Source organism: Crocuta crocuta, unplaced genomic scaffold (assembly GCF_008692635.1).
Source record: "Crocuta crocuta isolate KB4526 unplaced genomic scaffold, BGI_CrCroc_1.0 scaffold306, whole genome shotgun sequence".
In the NCBI taxonomy this organism is placed as follows: domain Eukaryota; kingdom Metazoa; phylum Chordata; class Mammalia; order Carnivora; family Hyaenidae; genus Crocuta; species Crocuta crocuta.
Genome location: NW_027529630.1, coordinates 1068087 through 1093990, shown reverse-complemented (window position 1 = coordinate 1093990; position 25904 = coordinate 1068087). Strand labels below are relative to the sequence as shown.

At 42.8% G+C, this 25904-nt stretch overlaps 1 protein-coding gene and 1 long non-coding RNA gene across 3 annotated transcripts in view; one reads left to right on the top strand and one right to left on the bottom strand.

Annotated features, from left to right (window-relative positions):
* The first annotated feature begins 835 nt into the window (after nt 1–835).
* Nucleotides 836–25904, top strand: part of LOC144230026 (uncharacterized) — a 45712-nt gene continuing 20643 nt past the window's right edge. Inside the window, exons 1-2 of the long non-coding RNA XR_013334672.1 lie at nt 836–906; nt 2988–3080. This is a non-coding gene — a long non-coding RNA (uncharacterized LOC144230026). The remainder of the gene's footprint in view (nt 907–2987; nt 3081–25904) is intronic.
* On the bottom strand, nt 1939–6970 carry LOC144230024 (folate receptor beta-like). Of its 2 annotated transcripts, none has more exons than XM_077762222.1 (5): nt 6799–6970; nt 5002–5166; nt 2807–2995; nt 2560–2695; nt 1939–2420 (listed from the first exon to the last, which is right to left on the bottom strand). In XM_077762222.1, exons 2-5 carry the CDS (start codon nt 5152–5154, stop codon nt 2134–2136), a joined length of 765 nt encoding a protein of 254 aa, XP_077618348.1. In that variant the 5' UTR covers nt 5155–5166; nt 6799–6970; the 3' UTR covers nt 1939–2133. The 2 variants fall into 2 exon arrangements, with proteins under 2 accessions (XP_077618348.1, XP_077618347.1); XM_077762221.1 differs by having other exon boundaries at nt 6814–6970.

The following is a 25904-nucleotide window of genomic DNA, read 5'->3' as shown; positions in this document are numbered from 1 at the left end:
CCAGGAGCTGGGGGTAGCACCCGCGCCCCTCCTACCCCGGCCCCCGATCCTTGAGCCGCTGACCTGCCGAGTGACCTCAGGCAAGTCACGGCACCTCTCCACGCCTCGCCTTCCCGCTCTGCAAAGTGGGGGCAATGTTATTTGGCCGAACTCAATGGAACTGCTTGTAAAGCTCTCGGCACGGGGCCTGGCATCCAGTAGGCGCTCCAGAACAGCGGCTATTTTTATTATTAATTAAGGAGTAACGAAGGTGACAGCTGTGTAAACTGTAAGGCGCTGCGCCTGAACGAACGGGTATTATTAGTACCCGCCCGTGCCCCAGTTACTCCCTCCAAGACAACAAACTTGAGCCTCTGTGGGCGGGACGCCGAACCGGGAGCTCCCTTTATCTGGTACGTTCAGACGCCCCCGCTCAGAAGCTCGCCCTTAGCGGGGGCGTGGGAGGAGGGAACACGGTCGCCGGGAAGGGGGCGGGGCCCATAGAGGGTCTGGCCCGCCCCTTCCCCCAAAAAAGACCTAGCCGGTGGCAGCGTCTCCCAGGAGTCCGCTTCCTGCCCCGCCCCTCCGCCCCTTGGCTCCTTAAAGGCGCAGGCCTCCAACCCGGCTCACTGCTGCCAACTCCTGGGCCGCCGTCAGCCGATCCCCTTTAACCTGGGAGAGAACTTTCGCTTTGCTCAATTGAACCTGTGTCTGGGTCAGTCCCGGGCGAGCTCCTTCCTCTATTTCAAATATGCATTGGCTTAACCCAGCTGGACCGAAGCCTGGAACACGGAATAGGCTCTGTGGGGCCTTCCAGACTAGGTAAATATAGTGACTAAGAGATAACCCCCCACACCCAACAGTGTCTCTAGAACCCCCAGGAACGCCAGGAACACGGAATAGGCTCTGTGGGGCCTTCCAGACTAGGTAAATATAGTGACTAAGAGATAAACCCCCACACCCAACAGTGTCTCTAGAACCCCCAGGAATGCCCGACTTTCCCCTTCACTCAGCTCTAGGTATGAGGGAAGGGGAGTGTGCCATGAAGGGGACAACCTGGTGCAGTGGGGAGGGGAGAGACCTGGACTAGGAGTCTTCATACCTGAGTTCTGGTCCTAACTTGATCACCCACCTGCCTCGGGTGTTCTCAGACAAGTACCTGTGCCTCTCTGGGAGGCAGATGTAGAGACAAATAGTTCCCAGGGGAAAAAGGCAAGGGGGAGACCTAGACATCTACTCAGGCCTAGTTCCCGGGGGATGTGAAGAGAGAGGATAGGCATATCTAGCAATCGCCGGAGGAGAGGCCAGGCCCTGCCCCTGAGAAGCCCCCAAGACTTTCCAGCCTTTTTCTATCTTCTGGGGTGCAGCAGGGCTAAACCAATTCAAGACTCTTGAACATTTCCTCTTCCGGGAACCTCCCAGACTGCCCTCCCCAATCTTCTGTCTTCCTAATCTGAGCGTTCCAAGCCTCAACTCTGTCCCTTCAATCCACATCGTGTGCAAATTTTTTTCACCCCCACTGGGAATCCAGAGCCTTCCCTGGACACCCGTCCCCAGCCGAGTTGACCACAAAACCAGGCAGACGGGACCTGAGAGAAAGCGGGGATATTTGGGGACCAGTATAAGATAAGTAACACAGTTCTGGAGCTAGCTCTCCTTTTTGGCTACAAGAGCAACCGGATCCTTGAGGGCTATTAATTGTGCAGACACTGGGTTCACATGCTTTCTAGGCAACATCTCCTTTGTATTTCACAACCCTAAAGGAAAGAAGTTTCATTATGCCCATTTTATTGAGGAAGAAGCTAAGCTTTAAAGTAGACAAGCAACTGCTTCACTTTCCATAGTCAGTAGCAGAGCTAGTATTCAAACCCAGATCTCATTTCTCTCATCTGAAGGAATCCAAAAGCTATGGAAGCTGTCCTCTACTCATTCAAACCAAAATCACCCATCAGACAAGAATAGGTTTGTCTGTTTATTTGAATTGGCTGTCAGGGAAAGCCCAAGGCCCACTATGGGAGCAGGAGCTGGATGACAGAAGGATGGATAATGGATGGAGGCATGCTTAGGGCTCCCTCATTTGTGAGAGCTATGCTGAGCCAAGCTTGGTCATCAAAACTGGGGACATGCAGAAAAGACATCTGAGTAGGGCTGGACTCAGCCTAGGAGCCAGAGTTGCAGCATCAGGACCAGGCTGAGCAGGAGAAGCTCCACCCCATGGGGCAGGGTCCCAGCACTCATGGCCAAGGCATAGAACCTCGCCACCTCCTCGTTGGGGTTGCCCTGGGCCGGGTCAAACCACATCTGGATGCAGCGGCCGCTCCCTCGGCTGTAGTTGCTGAGTTTGTAGGAGTGACTCCAGATGCCCTCACACAGGGCTGCGGGCGAGGGAAAGTAGGACTCAAATGTGCGGCAGGTGGCTCCAGCCGGACACTTGTTAAATCCTGCATGGGGAGAGAGGGTGGACACACACATTCAGCCCCTGGGCTCAGAGCTCATTTCTGGCCACCCCCCCTCCGGAAATCCTCACCCAACCCCAGACCCTCAGACCCCACCTGCATCTCCGCACCCCCAGGCCCTCACCTGAGCTCCAGTTCCAGCCCCTGTGCCAGTTGTTCTTACAGGTGTGGGAGGTGCGGCAGTCTTCCCACCATTGCTGACAGTCCTCTTTGCATAAGGGCACATCCAGGAAGCGTTCCTTGCGCCAGCTCTGCTTCACCTAGGAGGGCGGGGGGAGGGAGGGTTCCTCTCAGCCAGGGGCGCTGGCAGCCACAGACTTGACCTGGCAGGATGGCAGCCTGCTGGGCTGGGATGAGGGAGAGGCCTGTACCTCCTGGATCCAGGGCCCCAGATTGGGTGAGCACTCGTACAGACAGTTGTCCTGAACGAAGTGGCGCCTGCAGGTGGGCTCCATCTTGCCGCAGTGGTCCAGGTTAAAGTTATACAGGAGGGAGGGGTCCTGATGCAGCTCCTGGCTGGTGTTGAGTGAGCAGCAGGCGTTCTTCTTCCAGGGGGTGCACTGGGCAGAGAAGACCCCGGACCACATGCCTCCCACACCACAACCTTCAGCCTCTCCCTATTTGATTCTTGTTCTCCTGCCTCAGGTGAGTTGTCCTAGGAAAGTTTACTGTGAAGACCCTCTGTCCTTGGTCTCCAGAAACTCGCATCTTGGGGGAAACTTAGTTACAACAGTGTGATCAGGGGTTGTGGGAGCCAGAGAGAAGCCCTGTCATTAGCTATCATTTATGCAGACCTTCATATTTTATAGAAAGCTCTTTGATTTATTTATTCATTAAAAAATAATTACTGAGTACCTATTTCTATGCCAGTCACTGTTCTAGATGCTGAGAATATGATAGAAAACAAAACAGAAATATGTATTCGTGGAACTTACATCCTGATCAGTGGAGACAGACAGTAAGAAACTAAAAGAGAACAAAATACAGTGTCAGGATATGATCAATTACATGGAGAAAATTACAGCAGGGAATAGGGATGTGGAGTATGGGTTGATTGTTGGAATTTTAAAAAAGGTGGTTGTGAAAAGCCTCACTGGAAAGTGACATTTTGAGCAAAGGAGGAAGAGAATGACCTATGCAGTAATATATGTTGAGTAAGTTACTTCTTCGCAAGTATTAAGGCCTGTGTCCCCAGAGGCGAGTCTAGTGCCAGACACGTGGCAGGCCCATGAAAATATTTGCTGAAAAAAATAAATGAAAGACCTATTTATGATTTCCCAAATCTAAACTCAACTCCATCTTACATATAGATGCACCATATTTTAGCAAGTTTTTAATATAGACTGGCTTTTTCAGGACTGTAAATACTATGAAAAGGAAGGCCATGCTATGTGTTTGGCTTTACTGGAATTATTCACTATTTTAGAAAAGTATGTCATCAATGGCAACACTGCTTAGAATACCTTATAGCATTTTAGTTGTCAACAGAATATACCTGTATCGAGCTTCTTTGGTAGCTGCCCCATTCCTAGTGATTTGGCAAATAAAAGCAAACATGCAGGGCGCCTGGGTGGCTCAGTCAGTTAAGCGTCCAACTGGCTCAGGTCATGATCTCGTGGTTTGTGGGTTCAAGCCCCACATTGGGCTCTGTGCTGACAGCTCAGAGCGTGGAGCCTGCTTCACGCTATGTGTCTCCCTCTCTGTCCTTTCCCCTTTCGCATTCTATATCCCTCTCTCTCAAAAATAAATAAAGATTAAAAAAAAAATAAAGCACTAACTTAAAAACAAAAAACTATTTGATAGTGATTTCTAATGTAATCATTAGAGAAGAAACATATGGAAATACATTTTATTATAAATTGCTTTCTTTGTTCTCTTTTGTGTTACAGATAGTCATGCTGATTTTTTAAAGTTAAATGTGCAAATAGGTCCTATTGGCTTTGAATTTTATTTCAGAAAAAGGAGACGTGGAGTCTGAATAGAGTTACCACTGACTGGCATCCACTCGTATCGAGTGAGTGAAAATGCCACATCTGTGCCCTATGTCACAGCCCTAAGAGCCCTTGTCTTCTACCCCTGACGCTTCATGGACCGGCACATGGTGAAGGTAGTAAGAACCACCCTCCCTGACAGTCTCTTACCCTCTAGAATGCTGGGAGTGCCCACCCCAGTCCTACCCCCACACCATAGGGGCTGCTAATGTCCAGATCTTCTGTGTGTCCTTCTGCTTCTCTGGGCCCGTTTCCTCATTTGGGTTCTATTGGGGGAGAACATTATCTCCTACATCAAACGACCACTGGGAATGTGAAATCACGTGTAGAAAACCCAACACCTAGTAAGTGCTCAACAAGTGATCATATCATGTCACTGCTGCCACGGTATCCTCTGAAGAGGACACCCCTAAATCACCTCAGCCAATACCCCCCGCCCTAGCTTCATCTCCTCCCACAGCGGTAACTCAGGATGTGGGGGGATCTGATCAGTCAGCCCTTCCCCTGCCACCCTGACCTTCTATTCCCCATTGGAACCAGCCCCGTCCCCAGCCCGAACCACACTCCAGCCACACCTGGTCATGCAGCTTGTCCTCGGGGCCTGGCTTTGTCTTGTGGTGCTTGGCATCCATGCAGACGTTGAGCAGGTCTGTCCTTTTCCGGGCACTGCACATGGAGGCTACCCAGGCCAGCAGCAGCAGCAGAAGTGGTGTCAGTCTCCAGGCCATGTCCTTCTGTCCCTGCAGATGGAGCTGTGGTTAGGGAGGCCAAGGCCTGCGGGGAGAGAGAGCCTCGTGCAGGGCCCCCTTGGCCCCCTGGGTCAGTCTCCCCGTCTCCACAGTGGAGGAAGGAGTCAGATCCTGTTCCTTTAGTGCTGGGGTCCTGAGGCTCCCTGAAGCTGAAGTAGAGAAGGCTGGCAAAGGAAGCTCCCCCTTCCAGGCTTGACGGGCTCAGAGGAGATCTGGGGTCAGTGGACTGGCTCTGGGGGAGTCTTCCTAAGTTGGAGGAGATATTTTTGTGCCCTCATCTTCTCTCAACTTTACCTAAGAAGAGTAGTTTAAGTAGTTCAGGTATGCCCTCCTCCCCTGAAAGGGGCCACGGTCACCCAGTGCCCTAATGCCGTATCCACCAAGTGCTCCATTAGGCGCCAGGTCTCCTGGGTTCCCATGCCAGCTTAGAGACCCTGTTAGCCTGGAGGAGGCAGTGGCCCAGCTCGCTGAGTTCTCCAGATCACCATGAGGGTCAAGGGATGTAACACTTGGGGTGGTATTTGGTTAAATAACACAGAAATAGAAAGGTTGGTGGTTTCTAACTTTTGCTTCCTCAGACTTTTTCCTTCCTTGTTCTCTGAAAGCCATTTCCTTCTTCCACCCCATCATGACATTGGCCTCCTCATCTGTCTCTAGACTAATGCACTTACCCCTGCAGATCCCTATCTTGCCCCTCAGAAAACAAGTGCAGAGACCCCTGGGCCCAAGGGACAACATAAATATACCTCATGTTGGAGCAGCCAAATAGACAAACTCTTAGAATCATGGGAGTCACCCAGGAAAAGTGACGGCCTGCTTCCCAGTTCCTGACTGACCCTTACCGCCCACTCCCATCTATTCCTGGGGCACCTGGGTGGCTCAGCCGGGTAAGCATCTGACTCTTGGTTTTGGCTCAGGTCATGATCTCACAGTTCGTAGGTTCAAGCCCTGCATCAGGCTCTGTGCTGACAGCCTGCTTGGAATTCTCTTCCCTCTCCCTTTCTCTCTGCACCCGCCCCCCACATCTCTCTCACTCTCAAAATAAATAAACTTAAGAAAAAGAAAAAAAGATCTGTTCCTTTGGGCTCTGTCACTGAAGTACCTGAAGGGATAACAGAGACCCCTTCCTCTCTCCCACCATCCCTACGTGCAGCTGATCAACCACAAAGCCCTGGTCAAGGGTCCATCCAAAAATCTTTCTGGAATTCACTTTCCTTGGCTCTGTATTTGAGATCAGGTCTTCTTCCCTCCTCCAATTTCTTGTTTTAATTTTTTTAACTTTTTTTAAGTGTCTTTATTTTATTTTGAGAGACAGAGAGGGAGCAGAGTAGAGGCAGATAGAGAGGGAGACACAGAATCTGAAGCAGGCTCCAGGCTCTGAGCTGTCAGCACAGAGCCTGACATGGGGCTTGAACCCACAGACTGTGAGATAATGACCTGAGCCAAAGTTGGACACTTAACTGACTGAGCCACCCAGGAGCCCCTTCCCTCCTCCAATTTCTTCCCCTGAGAGTCACCTTCTCCATAGGAGCCCAAGTGATCTTTCTAAAGAAAGATCTGCCCCTCCCCTATGCCCAAACCGGCCAAGTCTCCCCAGTGTTCCTTCACCCCTCCTCCCCCGACCTTAGGACATCTTGCCTGAGGCTCCTTTGCGGCTGGGAGCTCACACAGCTGTGTCTGGATTGGCCTCTTCTTAGGCTGGCAGCAACTCCAGACCCTTTGACTTTCCCCAGTGGTCTCTGACCTCAGCGTGTGATAGACTCTAAGAACTCTGGTTAGCACAATGTAAATTCCTCATTTGGCTCCTCTGGTCTTCCCTCTCTTCCGGGCCCCACCCATTCAAGGCCCCACCCATTTAAGGCTCCATTAGTCCGTCCATGTATTCATTCCTGTTTTCATTCAACTCTTTGTTAATTTATTCATCACAGGATTCACACATCCAAGATTCATCAAAACCTGGAGAAGCTCCACTCTAAGGGGGATCTGAATTTTTGAGGTGTCCTACGTGGTTTGTTAGGATGAAGCTGGTTTGAGGGGCATGAGGTGCAATAGGGATAAAACCCAGGCTTTCTGATGGGGCCATGGGTCCCAATGATAGCACCGTCACTCACAGACCTTGGGAAATGTCACTGAGCCTTTCTGAGCTTTAGTTTACTCTCCAGGAGATTGTTGAGAATTATATATGGAAAAGCCTGGCACTGCCTGAGTAGCTTAAATGATAGCTCTCAGGTTACTTTTTGAGTAGCCAGGTAGACACAGGTAGAGGTTGAAGTACAGAAGTCAAGGGTCACAAAGAAAAATGGTCTCAAATCTGATAAATGATAACATCTCACCACCTAGCATTTCTGTAAATATAATTGAGCATTTTTTTTGTAGCCCTTTAAAAAAAATGTGGTAGGGGCACCTGGGTGGCTTAGCAGGTTAAGTGTCTGACTCGAGATTTTAGCTCAGGTCATGATCTCATGGATTGTAGTTCGAGCCCCACATTGGGCTCCGCACTGGCAGTGTGGAGCCTGCTTGGGATTCTGTCTTTCCCTTTCTCTGCCGCTCTCCAGCCTGCGCGCTCTCTCTCTCTTTCTTCCAAAGTAAATAAATAAACTTTTTAAAATGCGGTTAAATATACATTATATAAAACTTAACATCTTCATTATTTTTAAGTGTATAGTTCAGTAATTTTAAGTGTATTTATGTTGTTCAATCTCCAGAAACTTTGCCTCTTTTTTTTTTTAATTAAAAAAAATTGTTTTAGGGGCGCCTGGGTGGCTTAGTCGGTTAAGCGTCCGACTTTCGCTTGGGTCATGATCTCGCGGTTCGTGGGTTTGAGCCCCGCGTCGGGCTCTGTACTGACTGCCAGCTCAGAGCCTGGAGCCTGTTTCAGAGTCTGTGACTCCCTCTTTCTCTGACCCTCCCCTGCTCACGCTGTCTCTCTCTCTCCCCTAGAAATTAAAAAAAAAAAAAAAATTGTTTTATGTTTTACTTATATTTGAGAGAGAGAGATCACGAGTGGGAGAAGGCCAGAGAGAGAGGCAGACAGACAGAATTGGAAGGAGGCTCCAGGCTCTGAGCCGTCAGCACAGAGCCCGATGTGGGGCTCAAATCTACGAACTGTGAAATCATGACCTGAACCGAAGTCGGGCACCTAACCAACTGAGCCACCCAGGCACCCTGAAACTGCCTCTTGTAAAACCGTAACCCTATTCCAGTTAAGCAACAATACCCCATATCCTCCTCTCCCCAGTCCCTGGTAACCATCATTCAACTTTCTGTCTCTATGAATTGACTACTCTAGATATTTCATATAAATGGGAATCACATAGTATTTGTCTTTTTGTCACTGGCTTATTTCCCTTAGCATAATGTCCTCAAGGTTCATCCATATGTCAGAATTTCATTTCTTTTTAATAATTGAATAGTAGCTTATTATATGTTAATGCTACATTTTGTTTCTCCACTCATTCTCTAATAGATACTGGGATATATCTACCTCTTGGCTATTGTGAAGAATGCTGTCATGAACAGGGACGCACAAATATCTTTTGAGGAACTTGCTTTCAATTCTTTTAAATATATATCCAGACGTGGAGGAGCTGGTTCACATGGTAATTCTGTCTTTAATTTTTAAGGAACTGCCATAATATTTGCCGTAATAGTTGCACAAGTTTCCATCCCTACCAACAGTGTACAAAGGTTCTAATTTCTTCACATCCTCACCAACACTTGTTATTTCCTGTTGGCTTTTTGTTTTTTAATAAAAGACATCCTAGTGGGTGTGAGGTGGTATCTCATTGTGGTTTTGATTTGCATTTCTCTGGTGATGAGTGATGTTGAGTATCTTTTCATAGGCTTGTTGATCATTTGTATATCTTCTTTGGAGAAATATCTGTCCAAGTTGTTGGCCCATTTTTAAATTGTATTCTGTGTCTTTAAAAAAATTTTTTTTAATGTTTATTTTTGAGAGAGACAGGGCATGAGTGGGGGAGGGGGAAAGAGAGAGGGAGATCAGAATCTGAAGCAGCCTCCAGACTCTGAGCTGTCAGCACAGAGCCTGATACGGGGCTTGAACTCAGGAGCTGTGAGTTCATGACCTGAGCCGAAGTCAGATGCTCAACTGACTGAGCCACCCAGGTGCCCCATTTGTAGTATATGTCTTTTTATCACTGTAGGAATTCTTTAGTTCTCTATATATTCTGGACTAACCCCTTGTCAGATATATGATTTGCAAATCTTTTCTCCCATTCTGTAGGTTGCCTTTTCATTCTGTTAACTGTCCTTAGATGCCCAGTTTCCCATTTTGATGCAGTCCAGTTTATTTGTTTTTCTTTTGTTGCCTGTGCTTTTGCTGTCATATCTAAGAAATCATTGCCAAATACAATGTCATAAAGCTCTTCCCTGTTTTTTTTAAAGAGTTCTATAGTTTTTGGGGTCCCTGGGTAGCTCAGTCTGTTAAGTGTCCAACTTTGGCTCCCGTCGTGATCTCGCGGTTTGTGACTTTGAGCCCCGCATCTGGCTCTGCACTGGTGGCGTGGAGCCTGCTTGAGATTCTCTTCCTTGTCTTTCTCTGCCCCTTCCCCACTTGCACTCTCTTTCTCAAAATAAAAAAATAAACTCTAAAAATTTTTTTTTAAATAAAGGATTTCTATAGTTTTTTGTTTTTTTTTTTTTAATGTTTTATTTATTTCTAGGAGAGAGAGAGACAGCGTGAGCAGGGGAGGGTCAGAGAGAGAGGGAGTCACAGACGGAAACAGGCTCCAGGCTCTGAGCTGGCAGTCAGCACAGAGCCCGACGCGAGGCTCGAACCCACGAACCGCGAGATCATGACCTGAACGAAAGTCGGACGCTTAACCGACTAAGCCACCCAGGCGCCCCGGGATTTCTATAGTTTTAACTCTTACATTTAGGTCTTTGGTCCATTGTCAGTTTAATTTTTGTATAAGAGTATAAAAGGAGGGTGTCCAACTATAGTTTTTTGCATATGAATATCCAGTTGTACCCCAGCACCATATATTGAAAACACTTTTCTTTCCCCCATTGAATTGTCTTGGCACAATTCAGTTTGTCAAAAATGTGGACTCTCAGTTCTATTTCATTGACCTATATACCTATCTTTATGCTATTACACTGTCTTGATTACTGTAGCTTTGTAGGAAGTTTTATACTCAAAAAGTGCGAGTCCTCTAATTTTGTTCATTTTCAAGATTGTTTTGACTGTTATGGGTCTCTTGTGTGTCCATATGGATTTTAGGATCAGATTGTCCATTTCTCCAAAAAAGCCAGCTGGGACTTAGAGACGGATTGAGTTGAATCTGTAGATCAGTTTGGGGAGTAATGCCCTCTTAACCACATTAAGCCTCCTGATTGATGAACATGGGCTTTCTTTCCATTTATTTAGTTTTTAAATTGCTTTCAATGATGTTTTACAGTTTTCAATATACAGGTCTTTTATTTTGTTAAATTCACTTCTATGTATTTATTCTTTTTTATGCTACTGTGAATGGATTTATATTCTTTTTTTATTTTTTANCCATGAGATCATGACCTAAGCAAAAGTCGGACGCTTAACCGACCAAGCCACCCAGGTGCCTCATTTATATTCTTTTTTTTTAAAGTTTTATTTATTTAAGTAACCTCTTCCCTTCACCCAGTGTAGGGCTCGAACTCACGACCCCAAGATTAAGAGTCACATGCTTTTCCAGGGTGCCTGGGTGGCTCAGTTGGTTAAGCATCGTACTCTTGATTTTGGCTCAGGTCGTGATCTCATGGTTAGTGAGATGGAGCCCCACATTGGGCTCCTCGCTGACAGTGCAGAGCCTGCTTGGGGTTCTCTCTCTGCCCCTCCCCCCTCAAAATAAATAAACATTTAAAAAAGAAAAAGTCACATGCTTTTCTGACTTGAGCCAGCCAGTGTATTTATTTATTTTGAGAGAGAGAGCAAGCAGGGGAGGGGCAGAGAGAAAGGAAGAAAGAGAGAATCTCAAGCTGATGGTGCAGAGCCTGATGTGGGCTTGAACCCACAAACTGTGAGATTGTAACATCAGTTGGACACTCACCCGTCTGAGCCACCCAGGTGCCCCTTAAGTTCATTTTTATATTTTCATTGCAGATGTATATAAATACAATTGATTTTTGTATATTGATCTGATATCCTACAACTTTCTAAGCTTGCTTATTAATAATAATATTTTCTGGATTCCTTAGGATTTCCTATGTACAGTGTCATATCATCTGTGAATAAAAAGTTTTACTTCTTCCTAGAAAAACATTTCCTAGATGGCATCCCTTTTATGCCCACATTATGCCTGAGTTTCTCCCTGTAGCTGTTAGGCAGCTTTTTAAGCTGTGGACCTAATGGAAATGGTAAAGCTTTTTGCAGCAAAAAAAAGAAAGGAAGAAAGAAGGAAGGGAGGAAGGAAAGAAGGAAGGAGAAATAGTTTTACTTCTTGCTTTCCAATCTCAATGCCTTTATTCCTTTTTATTGACTAACAGTCTTAGCTACAACTTTTTTTTTAAATTATTAATCTCTACTCCAAAGTGGGGCTCAAACTCACCACCCTGAAATCAAGAGTCGTGTGTTCCACTGGCTAAGCCAGCCAAGTACCCATGGCTACAACATTCGTACAATGTTGAATAGACATGATGAGCGTGGATATACTTCTTTATCCCTGATATTAGTGGGAAAGCCTTTTGACATTGTCTGTGATGTTATCTGTACATTTTTCATAGATGACCTTTGTCAGGTTGCATGGATTCTCTTCTATTCCTAGTTTGTTCAGTGTTGGGTTTTGTTTTGTTTTGAATCATGAAAGTATTTTGGATTCTGTCAAATTATGTTTCAACTGAGATGATCATGTGGGCTTTGTCTTCTATTTTAGTAATATGATATTTTGAATCAGTAGATTTGTGGATGTTAAACTGACTCGCATTCTGGGATTAATCCTACTTGGTCATGATGTATAATCCTTTTTATATGTGGCTGGATTCAGTTGTGGGTTTTTTTGTTTTTTGTTTTTTGTTTTTTGTTTTTTTGAGAGAGAGAGAGAGAGCACGCAAGCAGGGGAGATGGACAGGGATAGAGAGAGAGAATCTTAAGCAGGCTCCATGCTCAGCACGGAGTCCAACTTGGGGCTCAATCTCATAACCCTGGGATCATGACTTGAGGCAAAATCAAGAATCAGATGTTTGGGGTGTCTGGGTGGCTCAGTTGATTAAGTGCTGACTTTGGCTCAGGTCATGATCTCAGGTTCAAGAGTTTGAGCCCCACATGGGGCCCTTTGCTGTCAGCATAGAGCCCACTTCAGATCCTCTGTCCCCTTCCCCCTCTGCCCCTCCCCCGCTTATGTTCACTCTCTGACTCTCTCAAAAATAAAATAAACATTAAACAAAAAAAAAAAATTTTAAGTCAGATTCTTAACTGACTGAGCCACCCAGGCTCCCCTGGCTGCATCCTGTTTGCTAGTATTTTGTTGAGAAGATTCATGTCTTTATCCATAAGGAATATTTGTCTATAGTTTTCTTATGATATCTTTGTGTGATTTTGTATCAGAGTAATATTGATCTCACAGAATGGGTTGAGATGTGTTACTTCCTCTTCTTTTTGGAAAGAGTTTCTCTTTTTGTTAAAGTTTATTTATTTTAGTAATCTTTACACCCAATGTAGGGCTCAAATCCCAAGATCAAGAGTCATGCTATTTCGGGGCACCTGGCTGGCTCAGTCAGTTGGGTATCTGACTTAGGCTTATGTCATGATCTTGCAGTCCGTAAGTTCAAGCCCCATGTCAGACTCTGTTCTGACAGCTCAGAGCCTGGAGCCTGCTTCAGATTCTCTCCCTCTCTCTCTGCCCCTCCCCCACTCACACTCTGTCTCTCTCAAAAATAAATAAAAACATTAAAAAAATAAAAATTTAAAAAGAGTCATGCTATTCCAACTAAGACAGCCAGGCGCCTCCAAAGAGTTTCTGAAGGATCGATATTAATTAGTCCTTAAACATTTGGTAGGATCTAACACTGAGGCTGTCTGAGCCTGAAGTTTATTTGTGGGGAGTTTTAAAATTATGAATTCAATCTCTTCACTTGTCACAAGTATATTTAGATTTTTTACTTCTCCTTATGTCATCTTTGGTAGTTTGTGTCTTTCTAGGAATTTGGCCATTTCATTTATGGTGTCTAATTTATTGACATACAGTTGTTCACAGTATCTCTTACAATGCTTTTTATTTCTGTAATAGTGTTGTCTCCTCTTTTATTCCAGATATTAGTAATTTGACTTTTCTTTCCTTTTTTTCATGATCAGTCTAAATAAAGGTTTTTGCATTTTTATGGGAGAATTCAATCCATTTATTTATAATGTAATTACTAATAACATAGGTTTCACTCCTGCAATTTTATTTGTTTTATATATGTATTTTGGGTTTTTTTATTCCTCTGTTTCTCCATTACCCCCTTCTTTTGTGTTTAATAGATATTTTCAAGTGTACCATTTTAATTACTTTGTTGTTTCTTCTACTGTATTTTTATAATTTTTTCTTAATGCTCTGGGGTTGCAATTAACATCATAATTTATAACAATCTAGTTCAGATTAATACTGAGTTTCAATAATGTTCAAAACTTTACTCCAATATAGCTTCATTCCTTCCCCTACTCCTTTGTACTTTGTATTATCATCATATAAATTCCATCTTTATACAGTATAAGCATATCAATACCATTTTAGGGGCAACTGGGTGGCTCAGTTGGTTGATCATCAGACTTCAGCTGAAGTCATGATCTCATGGTTTGTGAGTTTGAGTCCCACACCCGGCTCTCTGCTATCAGCGCAAAGCCCACCTCAGATCCTCTGTCCCCCTCTCTCTGCCTCTCCCCCACTTGCGCTCTCTCTCTCCTTAAAAAAATGCCATTTTGTAGTTATTATTTCACGAAGCTATCTTTTCCCATTAGATAGGATAAGAGTTACAACATAAAAACATTTATACCGTATTTTAAATTTCTCTATGTAGTAACTTTTACTGGTGCTCTTTATTTCTTCATGTGGATTCAACTCACTGCCTGGTGTTCTTTCATTTTAGCCTGAAGGACGATCATTAGTATTTCTTGTAGGGAAAGTTTACTAGTGACAAATCCTCTCAGCATTGGTTTATTTGAGTATGTCTTAATTTCTCCTTCACTTTGAGGAATATTTTTTTTATTATTATAAAATTTGGGGTTGACAGTCTTCTTCTTTCATTACTTTGAATATTTCATCCCACTGCCTCCTAGTCTTCATAGTTTCCAGTGAGACATTAACAATTGATCTTATTGAGGATCCTTTATCAATGATGAGTCATTTTTCTATTGCTGTTTGAAAGCAGTCAAACTGACAGTTTGACTCTGATGTGTTTAAGTGTGAATTTCTTTGAGTTTCTCTTACTTCGAGGTCACTGAGCTTAGATGTGTAGATAAATTTTTCATATAAAATGTGAGCAGTTTTGGTCTTGATTTCTCCAAATATTATTTACACCCTTATTCTCTTTCTACTCCTTCTAGGACTCCCATTGTGTGTATTTTGGTATGCTTGATGGTATTCCCACATGTTACTGTGCTTCTGTTATTTTTCTTCATACTGTTTGTTCTTAAGAATGGACAATTTCTGGGGTGGTTAAGTGTCTAACTCTTGATTTTGGCTCAGGCCATGATTTCACGGTTCATGGGTTCAAGGCCCATATCAGGGTCTGTGCTGACAGTATGGAGCCTGCTTGGGATTCTCTCTCTCCCTCTCTCTCTGCCCCTCCCCCACTCGTGTGCTCACACGCTCTCTCTTTCTCTCTCAAAATAAGTAGGTAAACTGTAAAAAAAATGGACAATTTCTATTTCCAAGTCTGTAGATTCTTTCTTTTACCACTTCCAATCTGCTGCTGAGCACCTATAGTAAAAAACTGTTGTAAATTCAGACTTCATTTTTTTCTTAAAAAAGAAGTTTAAGGTTCACAACAAAATCGAGGGGAAGGTATAGGGATTCCCCATATACCTCCTGCCTCCAGACATGTATATCTTCCTCCATTATAACATCCCCAACCAGAGCAATACATTTGTTACAATTGATAAACCCACACTGACACACCTTAACTACCTGAAGTCCGTAGTTCAGATTATGGTTCTCTCTTGGTGTTGTACATTCTTTGGGTTTGGACAAATGTCTAATGACATGTGTCATTATCATACAGAGTATTTTCATTGCCCTAAAAATACCCTCTGCTCTGGGGCACCTGGCTGACTCAGTCAGTAGAGCATATGACTTTCAGGATTGTAAATTTGAGCCCCACATCAGGTCTCCTTCTCTCTCTGCCCCTCCCCTCTTTGTGCTCTGTCTCACTCTGTCAATAATAAATAAATGTAAAAAAAATTAAAATAAAATCTTAAAAAAAACTCAAACCTCTCTGGTCTGCCTATTTATCCCTCCTTTTCCCCAGCCCCCAACAACCACCGATCTTTACCATGTCTCCTAGTTTTTGCCTTTTCCAGAATGTCATATAGTTGGAATCATATAGTCTGTAACCTTTTCACTTTGGCTTCTTTCACTTAGTAATATGCATTTAAGGTTCCTTCATGTCTTTTCATGGCTTGATGGTTCATTTCTTTTTGGTACTGAATAACATTCCATTGTCTGGATGTACCACAGTTGTTTTTTCCATTCACTTACTAAAGGGTATCTTGGTTGCTTCAACATTTGGCAGCTATGAATAAAGCTGCTATAAACACCTATGTACAGATTTTTGTGTGGACATAGGTTTTCAACTCCTTTGGGGAAATACTGGATTATATGGTAAGAATTTGTTTAATTTTGTTAAGAAGCCACCAAACATTCTTTTAAAGTGGCTATATCATTTTGTATCTTCACCAGCAATGAATGAGAGTTCCTGTTGCTGCATATCCTCACCAGCATTTGGTGTTGTAAGTGCTTCAGATTATGGCCATTCTATAGGTGTATAGTGGTATTTCATTGTTGTTGTTGTTGTTTTTTAATTTCTTTTAAAAGTTATTTTTGAAAGAGACAAAGCGTGAGTGGGGGAGGGGCAGAGAGAGGGAGACAGAATCTGAAGCAGGCTCCAGGCTCTGAGCTGTCAGCACATAGCTGGATGCGGGGCTCAAACTCATGGACTGTGAGATCATGACCTGAAAGTCATATGCTCTATGATTGGACGCTTAACCGACTGAGCCACCCAGGGGCCCCTTACTGTTATTTTAATTCGCATTTCCCTGAAGATATGTAATGTGGAGCATCTTTACATATGTTTATTTGCCATCTGTGTATCTTCTTTGCTGAGGTATCTGCTAATTAAGATCTTTGGCTTATTTTTAATCAGGTTGTTTATTTTCTTATTGTTAAGCTTTAAGAGTTCTTTCCAATTTAGAAGACAGTCCTTTATTAGAAATGTCTTTTTCAAATATTTTGTCCCAGTCTGGCTTGTCTTTTCATTCTCTTAATATCTTTTGCAGAGCAGAAAAGTTAAAAAAAAATTTTTAACGTTTACTTATTTTTGAGAGAGAAAGAGACAGAGTGCAAGTGGGGGAGGAGCAGAAAGACAGGGAGACACAGAATCTGAAGCAGGCTCCAGGCCTGACATAGGGCTAGAACTTGAAGATCATGACCTGAGCTGAAGTCGGATGCTTAAGGGACTGAGCCACTGAGGGATCCCAGAAAATTATAATTTTAATTAAGACTAGCTTGTGAGTTCTTTCTTTCATGGATCATGGCTTTGGTTGTGTATCCTTTTTTTTTTTTTAATGTTTATTTATTTTTGAGAGAGAGAAAGCACGAGCAGGGGAGGGGCAAAAAGAGAGAGACAGAGGATCCAAAGAGAGCTCTGTACTGACAGCAATGAGCCCCCCTCCACTGGAGCTCACAAACCACGAGGTCATGAACTGAGCCGAAATCCAATGCTCAACTGAGGAAGCTACTCAGACTCCCCTGATTTTGTATCTTGAAAGTCATCACCAGGGGCACCTGGGTGGCTCAGTTGGTTAAGCATCCGTGTCTTAATCTTAGCTCTGGTCTTGGATCTCAGGGTCGTGAGTTTGAGCCCTGCATCAGGCTATGTGTTGACAGCTCAGAGACTGGAGCCTGCTTCAGATTCTGTTTTTCCCTCTCTGCCCCTCCACTGCTTGTGCTCTGACTCTCTCTCAAAAATAGATAAACAAACAAACATTTTTTAAAAACACAAAAAACAAAGTCATAAAAAACCCAGGTCGCCTAGATTTTCTTATACATTATCTCCTAGTAGTTTTATAGTTTTGCATCTGTGATGTATTCATGTCTGTGATCCATTTTAAATTATGTTTTGTGACTTCATGAAAAAGTGTGACATGTATCTAGATTTATCATTTTGTGTATGAGGTCCAGTTGTTTCAGCAACATTTGTTGAAAAAATTCTCTTTGTTCCATTTTATTGCCCCTGTCCCTTTGTCAAAGATCAGTTGAATGTATACTTGTGTGAGTGTATTTGTGGACTCTCTATTCTGTTCCATTAATCTAGTTGTTTATTCTTTTGCCTATATCACATTATCTTTTTTTTAATGTTTATTTATTTTTTGAGAGAGAGAGAAAGGGAGGGAGAGAGAGAAAGCTAGTGAGGGAGGGGCAGAGAGAGAGGGAGACAGTGAATGTAAAGCAAGCTCCTCAATGACAGCAGAGAGACCGATGTGGGGCTCAACTCATGAGCCCTGAGATCATGTCCTGCACTGAAGTCGGACACTTGATGCTTAACCGACTGAGCCACCCAGGTACCCCCACATTGTCTTGATTACTGTAGCTTTGCAATAAGTTTTGAAGTCAGGTATTGTCATTTATCCAACTTCGTTCTTCTCAATATTGTGCTGGCTATTCTGGGTGTTTTGCATCTCCATATAGACTTTAGAATCAGCTTGTCAATATCTACCAAGTAACTTGCTGGGATTTTGACTGGGAAGCATTGCATCTATAGATCAAGTTGGGCACAACTGACATCTTGACTATATTGAGTCTTCCTTACATGAAATATCTCTCCTTTATTTAGTTCCTTGATTTCATTCATCAATTTTGTAGTTTTCCTTGCATAGATTTTATATATAGTTTGTTAGATTTATACCTACAAATTTCATTTTTCTAGATGGTATTATAAATGATATATATTTTTTAATTTCAAATTCCACTTGTTCATTGCTAGTATGTGGGAAGGCAGTTGACCTCCACATATTAACTTTATATCCTTCAGCCTTGCTATAATCACTTATTAGTGCCAGAGATTTTTTTTGTCATTTCTTCAGATTTTCTTCTTTCTTTTTTAAAAATGTTTTTAATGTTTATTTATTTTTGAGAGACAGAGAGAGGCAGAATGCAAGTGGGTAAGGAGCAGAGAGTGAGAGAGACATAGAATCTGAAGCAGGCTCCAGGCTCTGAGCTGTCAGCACAGAGCCCAATGCAGGCCTCAAGAACAGTGAGATCATGGTCTCAGCCGTAGTTGTACACTTAACTGACTGAGCCACCCAGGCGCCCCTTCTTTTTTATTAAAAAAATTTTTAATTTTTTTTTTATTTTGAGAGAGAGAGAGAGAGAGAGAGAGAGAGAATGAGTAGGGGAGGTACAGAGAGAGGGAGACACAGAATCCAATGTAGGCTCCAAGCTCTCAGCTGTCAGCACAGACTGGACGCGAGGCTTGAACTCACAAACTGGAAGATCATGACCTAAGCAGAACTTGGTTGCTTAACCAGCTGAGCCACCAGGTGCCCAAGATTTTCTATACAGATGAATATGTCATCTGTGAACAAGGACATTTTATTTTTACCTTCCCAATCTGTACCTTTTATTTCCTTTTCTTGTCCTGATGCATTAGCTAGAATTTTCAGTACAATGCTGAGAAGTAGTGAAAGGAGACCTCCTTACCTTGTGCCTGATCTTAATGGGAAAGCTTCATGTTTCTCATCATTGAGTATGTTAGTTCTACGTCCATCCGACTTGTGATTTCAGCTCAAGCCATGATCCCAGCATCATGGGATCAAACCCTGTATTGGGCTCCGTGCTGAGCATGGAACCTGTTTAAGATTCTCCTTCTCTCTCTCTCTCTCTCTCTCTCTCTCCTTCTACTGTCTCCCCTACGTACACTCTCTCTGTGTATGTCTCTCTCTCTCTCTATCAAAAAAAAAAGGAAGTATGTTAGCTCTAGTTTTTTTGGTAGATAGTCTTTATCAAGTTGAGCAGTTTCTAGTAAATATTTCATTTCAGTTATTATACTGTTCTATCCCTAATTTCTATTTCAGTTTTTAAATAATTTTTATTTCTTTCTTTAAAGTAGGTTCCATGCCCAATGTGGGGCTTGAACACATGACCCTGAGATCAATGAGTCACATGCTTTACTGACTGGAGCCATCCAGGCACCTCAATAATTTTTATTTCTTTATTGTCATTCTCTATTTGGTGAGACATCATTTTCATATTTCCTTGAATTCTTTAGATGTAGTTTCCTCTAGTTCCTTTTTTTTTTTTTAAGTAGGCTCTACACTCAACACGAGGCTTGAACTCATGACCATGAGGTCAAGAGTTGCATGTTCCTTGGGGTGCCTGGGTGACTCAGTCGTTTGGGCGTCCAACTTCAGCTCAGGTCATGATCTCATGATTCGTGGGTTCAAGCCCTGCATCGTGCTCTGTGCTGACAGCTCAGAGCCTGGAGCCTGCTTCAGATTCTGTGTCTCCCTCTCTCTCTGACCCTCCCCTGCTCCGTTGTCTGTCTATCTGTCTCTCTCTCAGAAATGAAAAAAAAAAAAAAAAAGAGTTGCATGTTCTACCTACTGAGCCAGCCACCCCTCGTTCTTATTTATAAGAACTGATTTAAAGTCTTTGTCTAATAAGTCCAGTGTCTCGGCTTCCTCAGGGACAGTTTCTACTGACTCCTTTTTTCTCCCTGTTTATGACTCACATTTTCCTGTTTCTTTGCATGTCTCATGTTTTTTGTCGAAAACTGGGTAATTTTTAAAAAAGGTTTTATATTTAAGCAATCTCTACATTCCGTGTGAGACTTGAACTCACAACCCTGAGATCAAGAGTTGCACGCCCCACCAACCGAGCCAGCCAAGTCCTCAAAAACTGGGTGTTTTAATTAATGTAAGATGGCAACTCTGGAAATCAGATCCCCCCCCAACCATGGCTTGAGTTGTTGCTGCTTATTTGTTTATCGACTTTCATGGGCTAATTCTGCAGAGTCTTATTTTCTTTGTCATATGTGGTCACTGAAGTTTCTGCCTGGTTTGCTTAGTGGTCAGTTAATGATTGGACAGAACTTTCATTAAATGCCTCGAAGCAGTAAGTTTCCTACTTTTTACCAAGGGTTCAGGGGAGCCTTTACCACTCTGGCAGTTTACTCTGCCTTATTCCTCACTTCCTGCCTGAGCAGGACCTCAGGCTCACCAGAGTTGATTGGAGCTTCCTCAGGTACTTCCTGGATGTGCTCACAGTTCTCTAAACATTTGTGGGTTCCTAGATCCCCAGGTAATATCAGAGATTTTCATAGCCCTTCATCGACATTTCATTTCTCAATATTCCTCTTAGGTTTTTTTTAGCCAGCCTCTTGTTCGCTTCAGCTGGTGTGTCTGCCTCAGGCAGCTGGAATGTCAAACAATTTGCTGCTAATTGTTTAGACAAACAAAACAGAGTTTCTTGCATGGGAGCTCTGAACCAGGTCAAATAAAGACTAGCCCTATGAATGGGACTCTTAAAGGGAGCTTTCAGATGGAGCAAACAGTGACAGTTCTCTTGGGATGGGCTGTTTGGGGAGTTCCACACCCGTGCTGCCCCCTCTAGTGGCTGTTAGGCCACGTTTTTCAAAGCTAGTGTAGTTGTAAGGCTGCCAGATTTGTGGAGCTACTGTGGAGCTGGGGAGAGAGGGGTGGGGAAGAAACTGGTGAAAACGCCACAAAGCTCACTGTTTCTATTGACATTCAACCATTTTTCTTGAACAAATTCTCCTTCAATTTTTGAAAGCTTTGGTTTCCAGATTCCTAAAATCTTGATTCTGATCATTTTTTACCAGGGTTATTGCTTTTATGGAGGAGCAGATTTTCAGATATCCTTACTCTGCCATTCCAGAAATGTTTCTTCAGGTTACTTGTATTTTTAAAAAATTTTTTTCAGACCTCTTGTATTTTAAGAAGTATAAATGTTGAGATGCTATGGTCACTCATAAGAAAAATGGTCTTTGAGGGGCACCTGTGTGGCTCTGTCAGTTAAGTATCTGACTCTTGATCTCAGCCTAGGTTTTGATCTCTGGATGGTAAGTTCAAGCCCCATGTTGGACTCCACACTGGGCGTGGAGCCTACTTAAATAAAAGAAAAAGAAAATGATGTTTGAGTATACAGTCTATCCTTAATATGAAGAAATAAAAATTATTTTGGTTTCCTGTGTGTTTTCCCCTTATAGCAGAGCTTAAGTCCTTGTATAATGCAAAAGTGAACTTTCACTTCTTAGGAAGCATTGTTAATTTTTCATGACTCACTTCATCCATCCCCTTGAGTCAAGGTATAACATAAAACAATAGGATTCCTCACTTCTAGAGAAGTTAACATTTTTAATGTTCTAAAATACAAAATTACAAAATATGATTTTCTTATTAACAACCAAGGTTAAGGTTATTTCTGGACAACACTTTTTTCTGTTTCCCTTCTCCAGTATCAGCCCCTAAATTCAGAATAACAAAATTATCAAGGCATCTTTTACACCAAAATCATCATGACACTTCCCAAACAGCTGTTAGAACACACAGAAAATTTACCCTCTCACGGCATGGCCTCAGAAGGAAAGGCTACAAGGAGGGCTTCTAAAAATAATTAGGCATGGTTGGTATGCTCCATGTTTTTAAAATTAGCCTGTCAGTACTCTAAAGAGCTGCTTGGGGGCACCTAGGTGATTCAGTCAGTTGAGGATCCACATCTTAGTTTCCACTCAGGTCATGACTTCATGGTTTGTAATATCGAGCCCCACGTCAGGCTCTGTGCTGACAGTGTGGAGCCTGCTTGGGATTTTCTCTCTCCCTCTCTCGCTCTCTGCCCCTCTCCCACTTACAAGCTTGTTCTGTCTCTCTCTCTCTCAAAAGAAACAAATGAACCAACAAAGAGCTGCCCTGTTCATCATGTCCACAATGTAGAGAAAGATATCAAAGTAAAGAGAGGAGCTCATCCTTTCTAGACGACTTTTATACAGGGTGAAGTTTGTGGCTGTGAATGTTCAGTGACTGCAGACTTTCCCAAATTGGTAAAAACATACTCGTGGTCACATGCAAGGTCTTACATGATGCCTATCAACAAATTTATTTCCAAGATCATTTTGTGCCTTCATTTAAAATAACTTCTTATAACTGAGAGCAATTTTGGTGTACATCTTACAAAAACAGACCATAAGACCCTCAAGATTTCTAAATATATCCACTGTGCATATCACCCAGAACTCAAGGCAATTAAGAGAGGACAAATAGAATTGTCAAAAATAAGTTGGTTGTGAAGGTTACTCTCCTTCCTCAGGTTCTAATAATATTTTCCCTTCAAAGTAGCCATCAACTGAGGCTTCATGAAATGCAGCAATCACCAGTAGCGTCATGCTCTGTTGTCTTAAGCCTTGATGAATCTTACCTCTTTCACTCTGATATTGGACGTTGATAGGTTTCTAGGTCATTCAGTCCTGTCAACAAGGAGGTTCTATTCTCTCCTTTTATTTTCCTAAAGATCCTGCCATAATTGGTAGGAGAACAGACTCATGGGTCTGATGCCACCACCATAGCTAACCCTTGGATGATGTAACCCATCAGAGCCCTAAGACTTGAGATTTCCAGAAAAATTCCAGCCCTAAAACAGAAGACTTCTATGGAGGGAGATGCTAACCCACAGACAAGCAGCAGGAATGTTTTAAAAGGAATTGGTGAAATTGAGAAGGAGATAGTGTTGGTTATCGTGTTGGTATTTTTGGTTATGTGCTTCATGATCTTTTTTTGATTAGTCATATGATGTAGCCGTTTTTCTCTCCCCTGGCTCTGGTTTCTAACCCTCAATTTAGTAGATCATACTTGTGCCAACTGGAATAAACCCGGTCTCTAAAAAAAATCCTTGGTCAATGGGCCACACTCCTAAATATCTCTTCTGGCACAGTCCATCTCACACCAAGCGCAGACTCCCTCCTTGATTGCTGCATTTCTCCAACTAATCTCTCAAAGGTTTGTTGTTTATTGTTGTTGTTTTTTAATTTTAAAGAGCACATGGTGGCTCAGTCAGTTAAGCCAACTTCGGCTCAGGGCATGATCTCACGGCTCATGAGTTCCAGCCCTGCATTGGGCTCTGTGCTGACAGCTCAAAGCCTGGAGCCTGCTTAGGATTCTGTGTCTCCCTCTCTCTCTGCTCCTCTCCTGCTTACACTCCCTCTCTCTCAAAAATAAACATTAAAAATTTTTTAAATAAAAATAAAGAGAATGTGAATGGGGGACAGGGGCAAAGAAAGAGAGAGAGAGAATCTTAAGCAGGCTCTGTGCTCAGTACAGAGCCCGATGTGGGGCTCCATCCCACAACTCTGGGATCATGACCTGAGCCCAAATCAAGAATCAGACATGCAACCAACTTAGCCACCCAAGCACCCCATCTCTCAAAGTTTATGATGGGATTGAGGTTGGCTCTGATGATAGATTTTTATGGAACTAGATGCTGAATTCCTCAGAATATGTCACCTCATGAACACACCCCACAGAAATCCAGAATCATATAAGATTCTCTATATGTTATACCATTGCAGGGGAAAGCACCATATAGGTAATCATTTATTCACTCTTTTTGCATATCATAAAATTTACCCACTTAAAATTTGCAAATATTTTGCCCAAGTGCTACAACCTCACTATAAATGAGTTTTAGAACATTTTAATGCCCCCTTATGCCCATTTATCTTGGTTCCCAAATCCCAGCCCCAGGCAACCACTAATCTACTTTGTCTCTATAAATTTGCCTTTTCTAGAATCTTCATACAAATGGAGTTTCACTCAGCATAGTGTTTTTAAGGTTCACCCATGACATTAGCATGTGTCAGTAGTTTGCTACTTTTTATTGCTGAATAATATTCCATTGTATGGGTATAATACATTTTGTCTATCCATTGCCTGGTTGGTAGACATTTAGGTTATTTTAAGTCTTAACCTATTCTGAATAATACTTCTTTTAAAAAAAAATTTTTTTTTAATGTTTGTTTATTTTTGAGAGACCGAGCATGAGCAGGGGAGGGGCAGAGAGAGAGGGAGACACAAAATCCTAAGCAGGCTCACGACCACAAGATCATGACCTGAGCCGAAGTTTGCCGCTTAACCAACTGAGTCACCTGGGTCCCCAAATGCTTCTTCTTCTTTTTTTTTTTTTAATGTTTATTTATTTATTTATTTTTAATGAGAGAGCATGAGCAGGGGAGGGGCAGGAAAAAGGGACGCAGAGAATCCCAAGCAGGCTCTGTACTGTCAGCACAGAGCCTAATACGGGCCCAAACACATCAACTGTGAGATAATGACCCTGCTGAAATCAAGAGTTGGACGTTCAGCGACTGAACCACCCAGACACCCCTCTGAATAATGCTTCTATGAACATTCACATACAAGTGTTTATGTGGATATATATTTTCACTTCTCTTGGGTAGATGCTTAGAAGTGGAATTGCTGAGGGGCGCCTGAGTGGCTTAGTCGGTTAAGCGTCCGACTTTCGCTTAGGTCATGATCTCGCGGTCCGTGGGTTCGAGCCCCGCGTCGGGCTCTGTGCTGACTGCCAGCTCGGAGCCTGGAGCCTATTTCAGAGTCTGTATCTCCCTCTCTCTCTGACCCTCCCCTGATCACAGTGTCTCTCTCTCTCTCCTAGAAATAAATAAAAATATTAAAAAAAAAAAAAAAAGTGGAATTGCTGAGCTGTAAGGCAGTCTTACATGTAACTGTTTTTGAAACCGCCACGTTGTTTTCCAAAAGACCAGTACCATTTTATATTTCTTTCAGTAGTGTATCAGGTTCCAATTTCTCCATATCCTTGCCAATATTTGTTATTGCCTGTTTTTTTTTATTATAGACATTCTAAAGGATATGAAATGGTATCTTATTGTGGTTTTAATTTGCATTTTTCTAATGACTAATGAATGGTATCAAGCATATTTTCACATTCTTGTTAGCCATTTGTGTAACTTATTTGATGAAGTGTCTGTTTATTTCTTTTGCCCATTATTTGATTGAGTTGTTTGCTTTCTAAATATTAAGCTGTAAGCATTATTTATATATTACGGATACAAATCCTTTATCAGATATGTGTTTTCCAGATATTTTCTCTAATCTGTAACTTGTCTTTTAATTTTCTTAAAATTTATTTTAATGTTTATTTTTGAGAGAGAGAGAGCGAGCAAGTGAGGGAGGGGCAGAGAGAGAGGGAGACACAGAATCTGAAGCAGGATCCAGGCTCTGAGCTGTTAGCACAGAGCCCAACGCAGGGCTCAAACTCACAAGCCATGAGATCATGACCTGAGCCAAAGTTGGACGCTCAACTGACTGAGCCACCCAGGTGCCCTAATTTTCTTGATGGTATATTTTGAAGTGCAGAGGTCTTGGAATTTTGATGATATCCAGTTTATCAGTTTTTTCAGTCATAGACTGTTTCTCTGGTCCAACAGAACACAGTCCATCTTAAAAAAAAAAAAAAAAGGAAATGAAATGAAAAAATACATAGTCCATCTGTAGA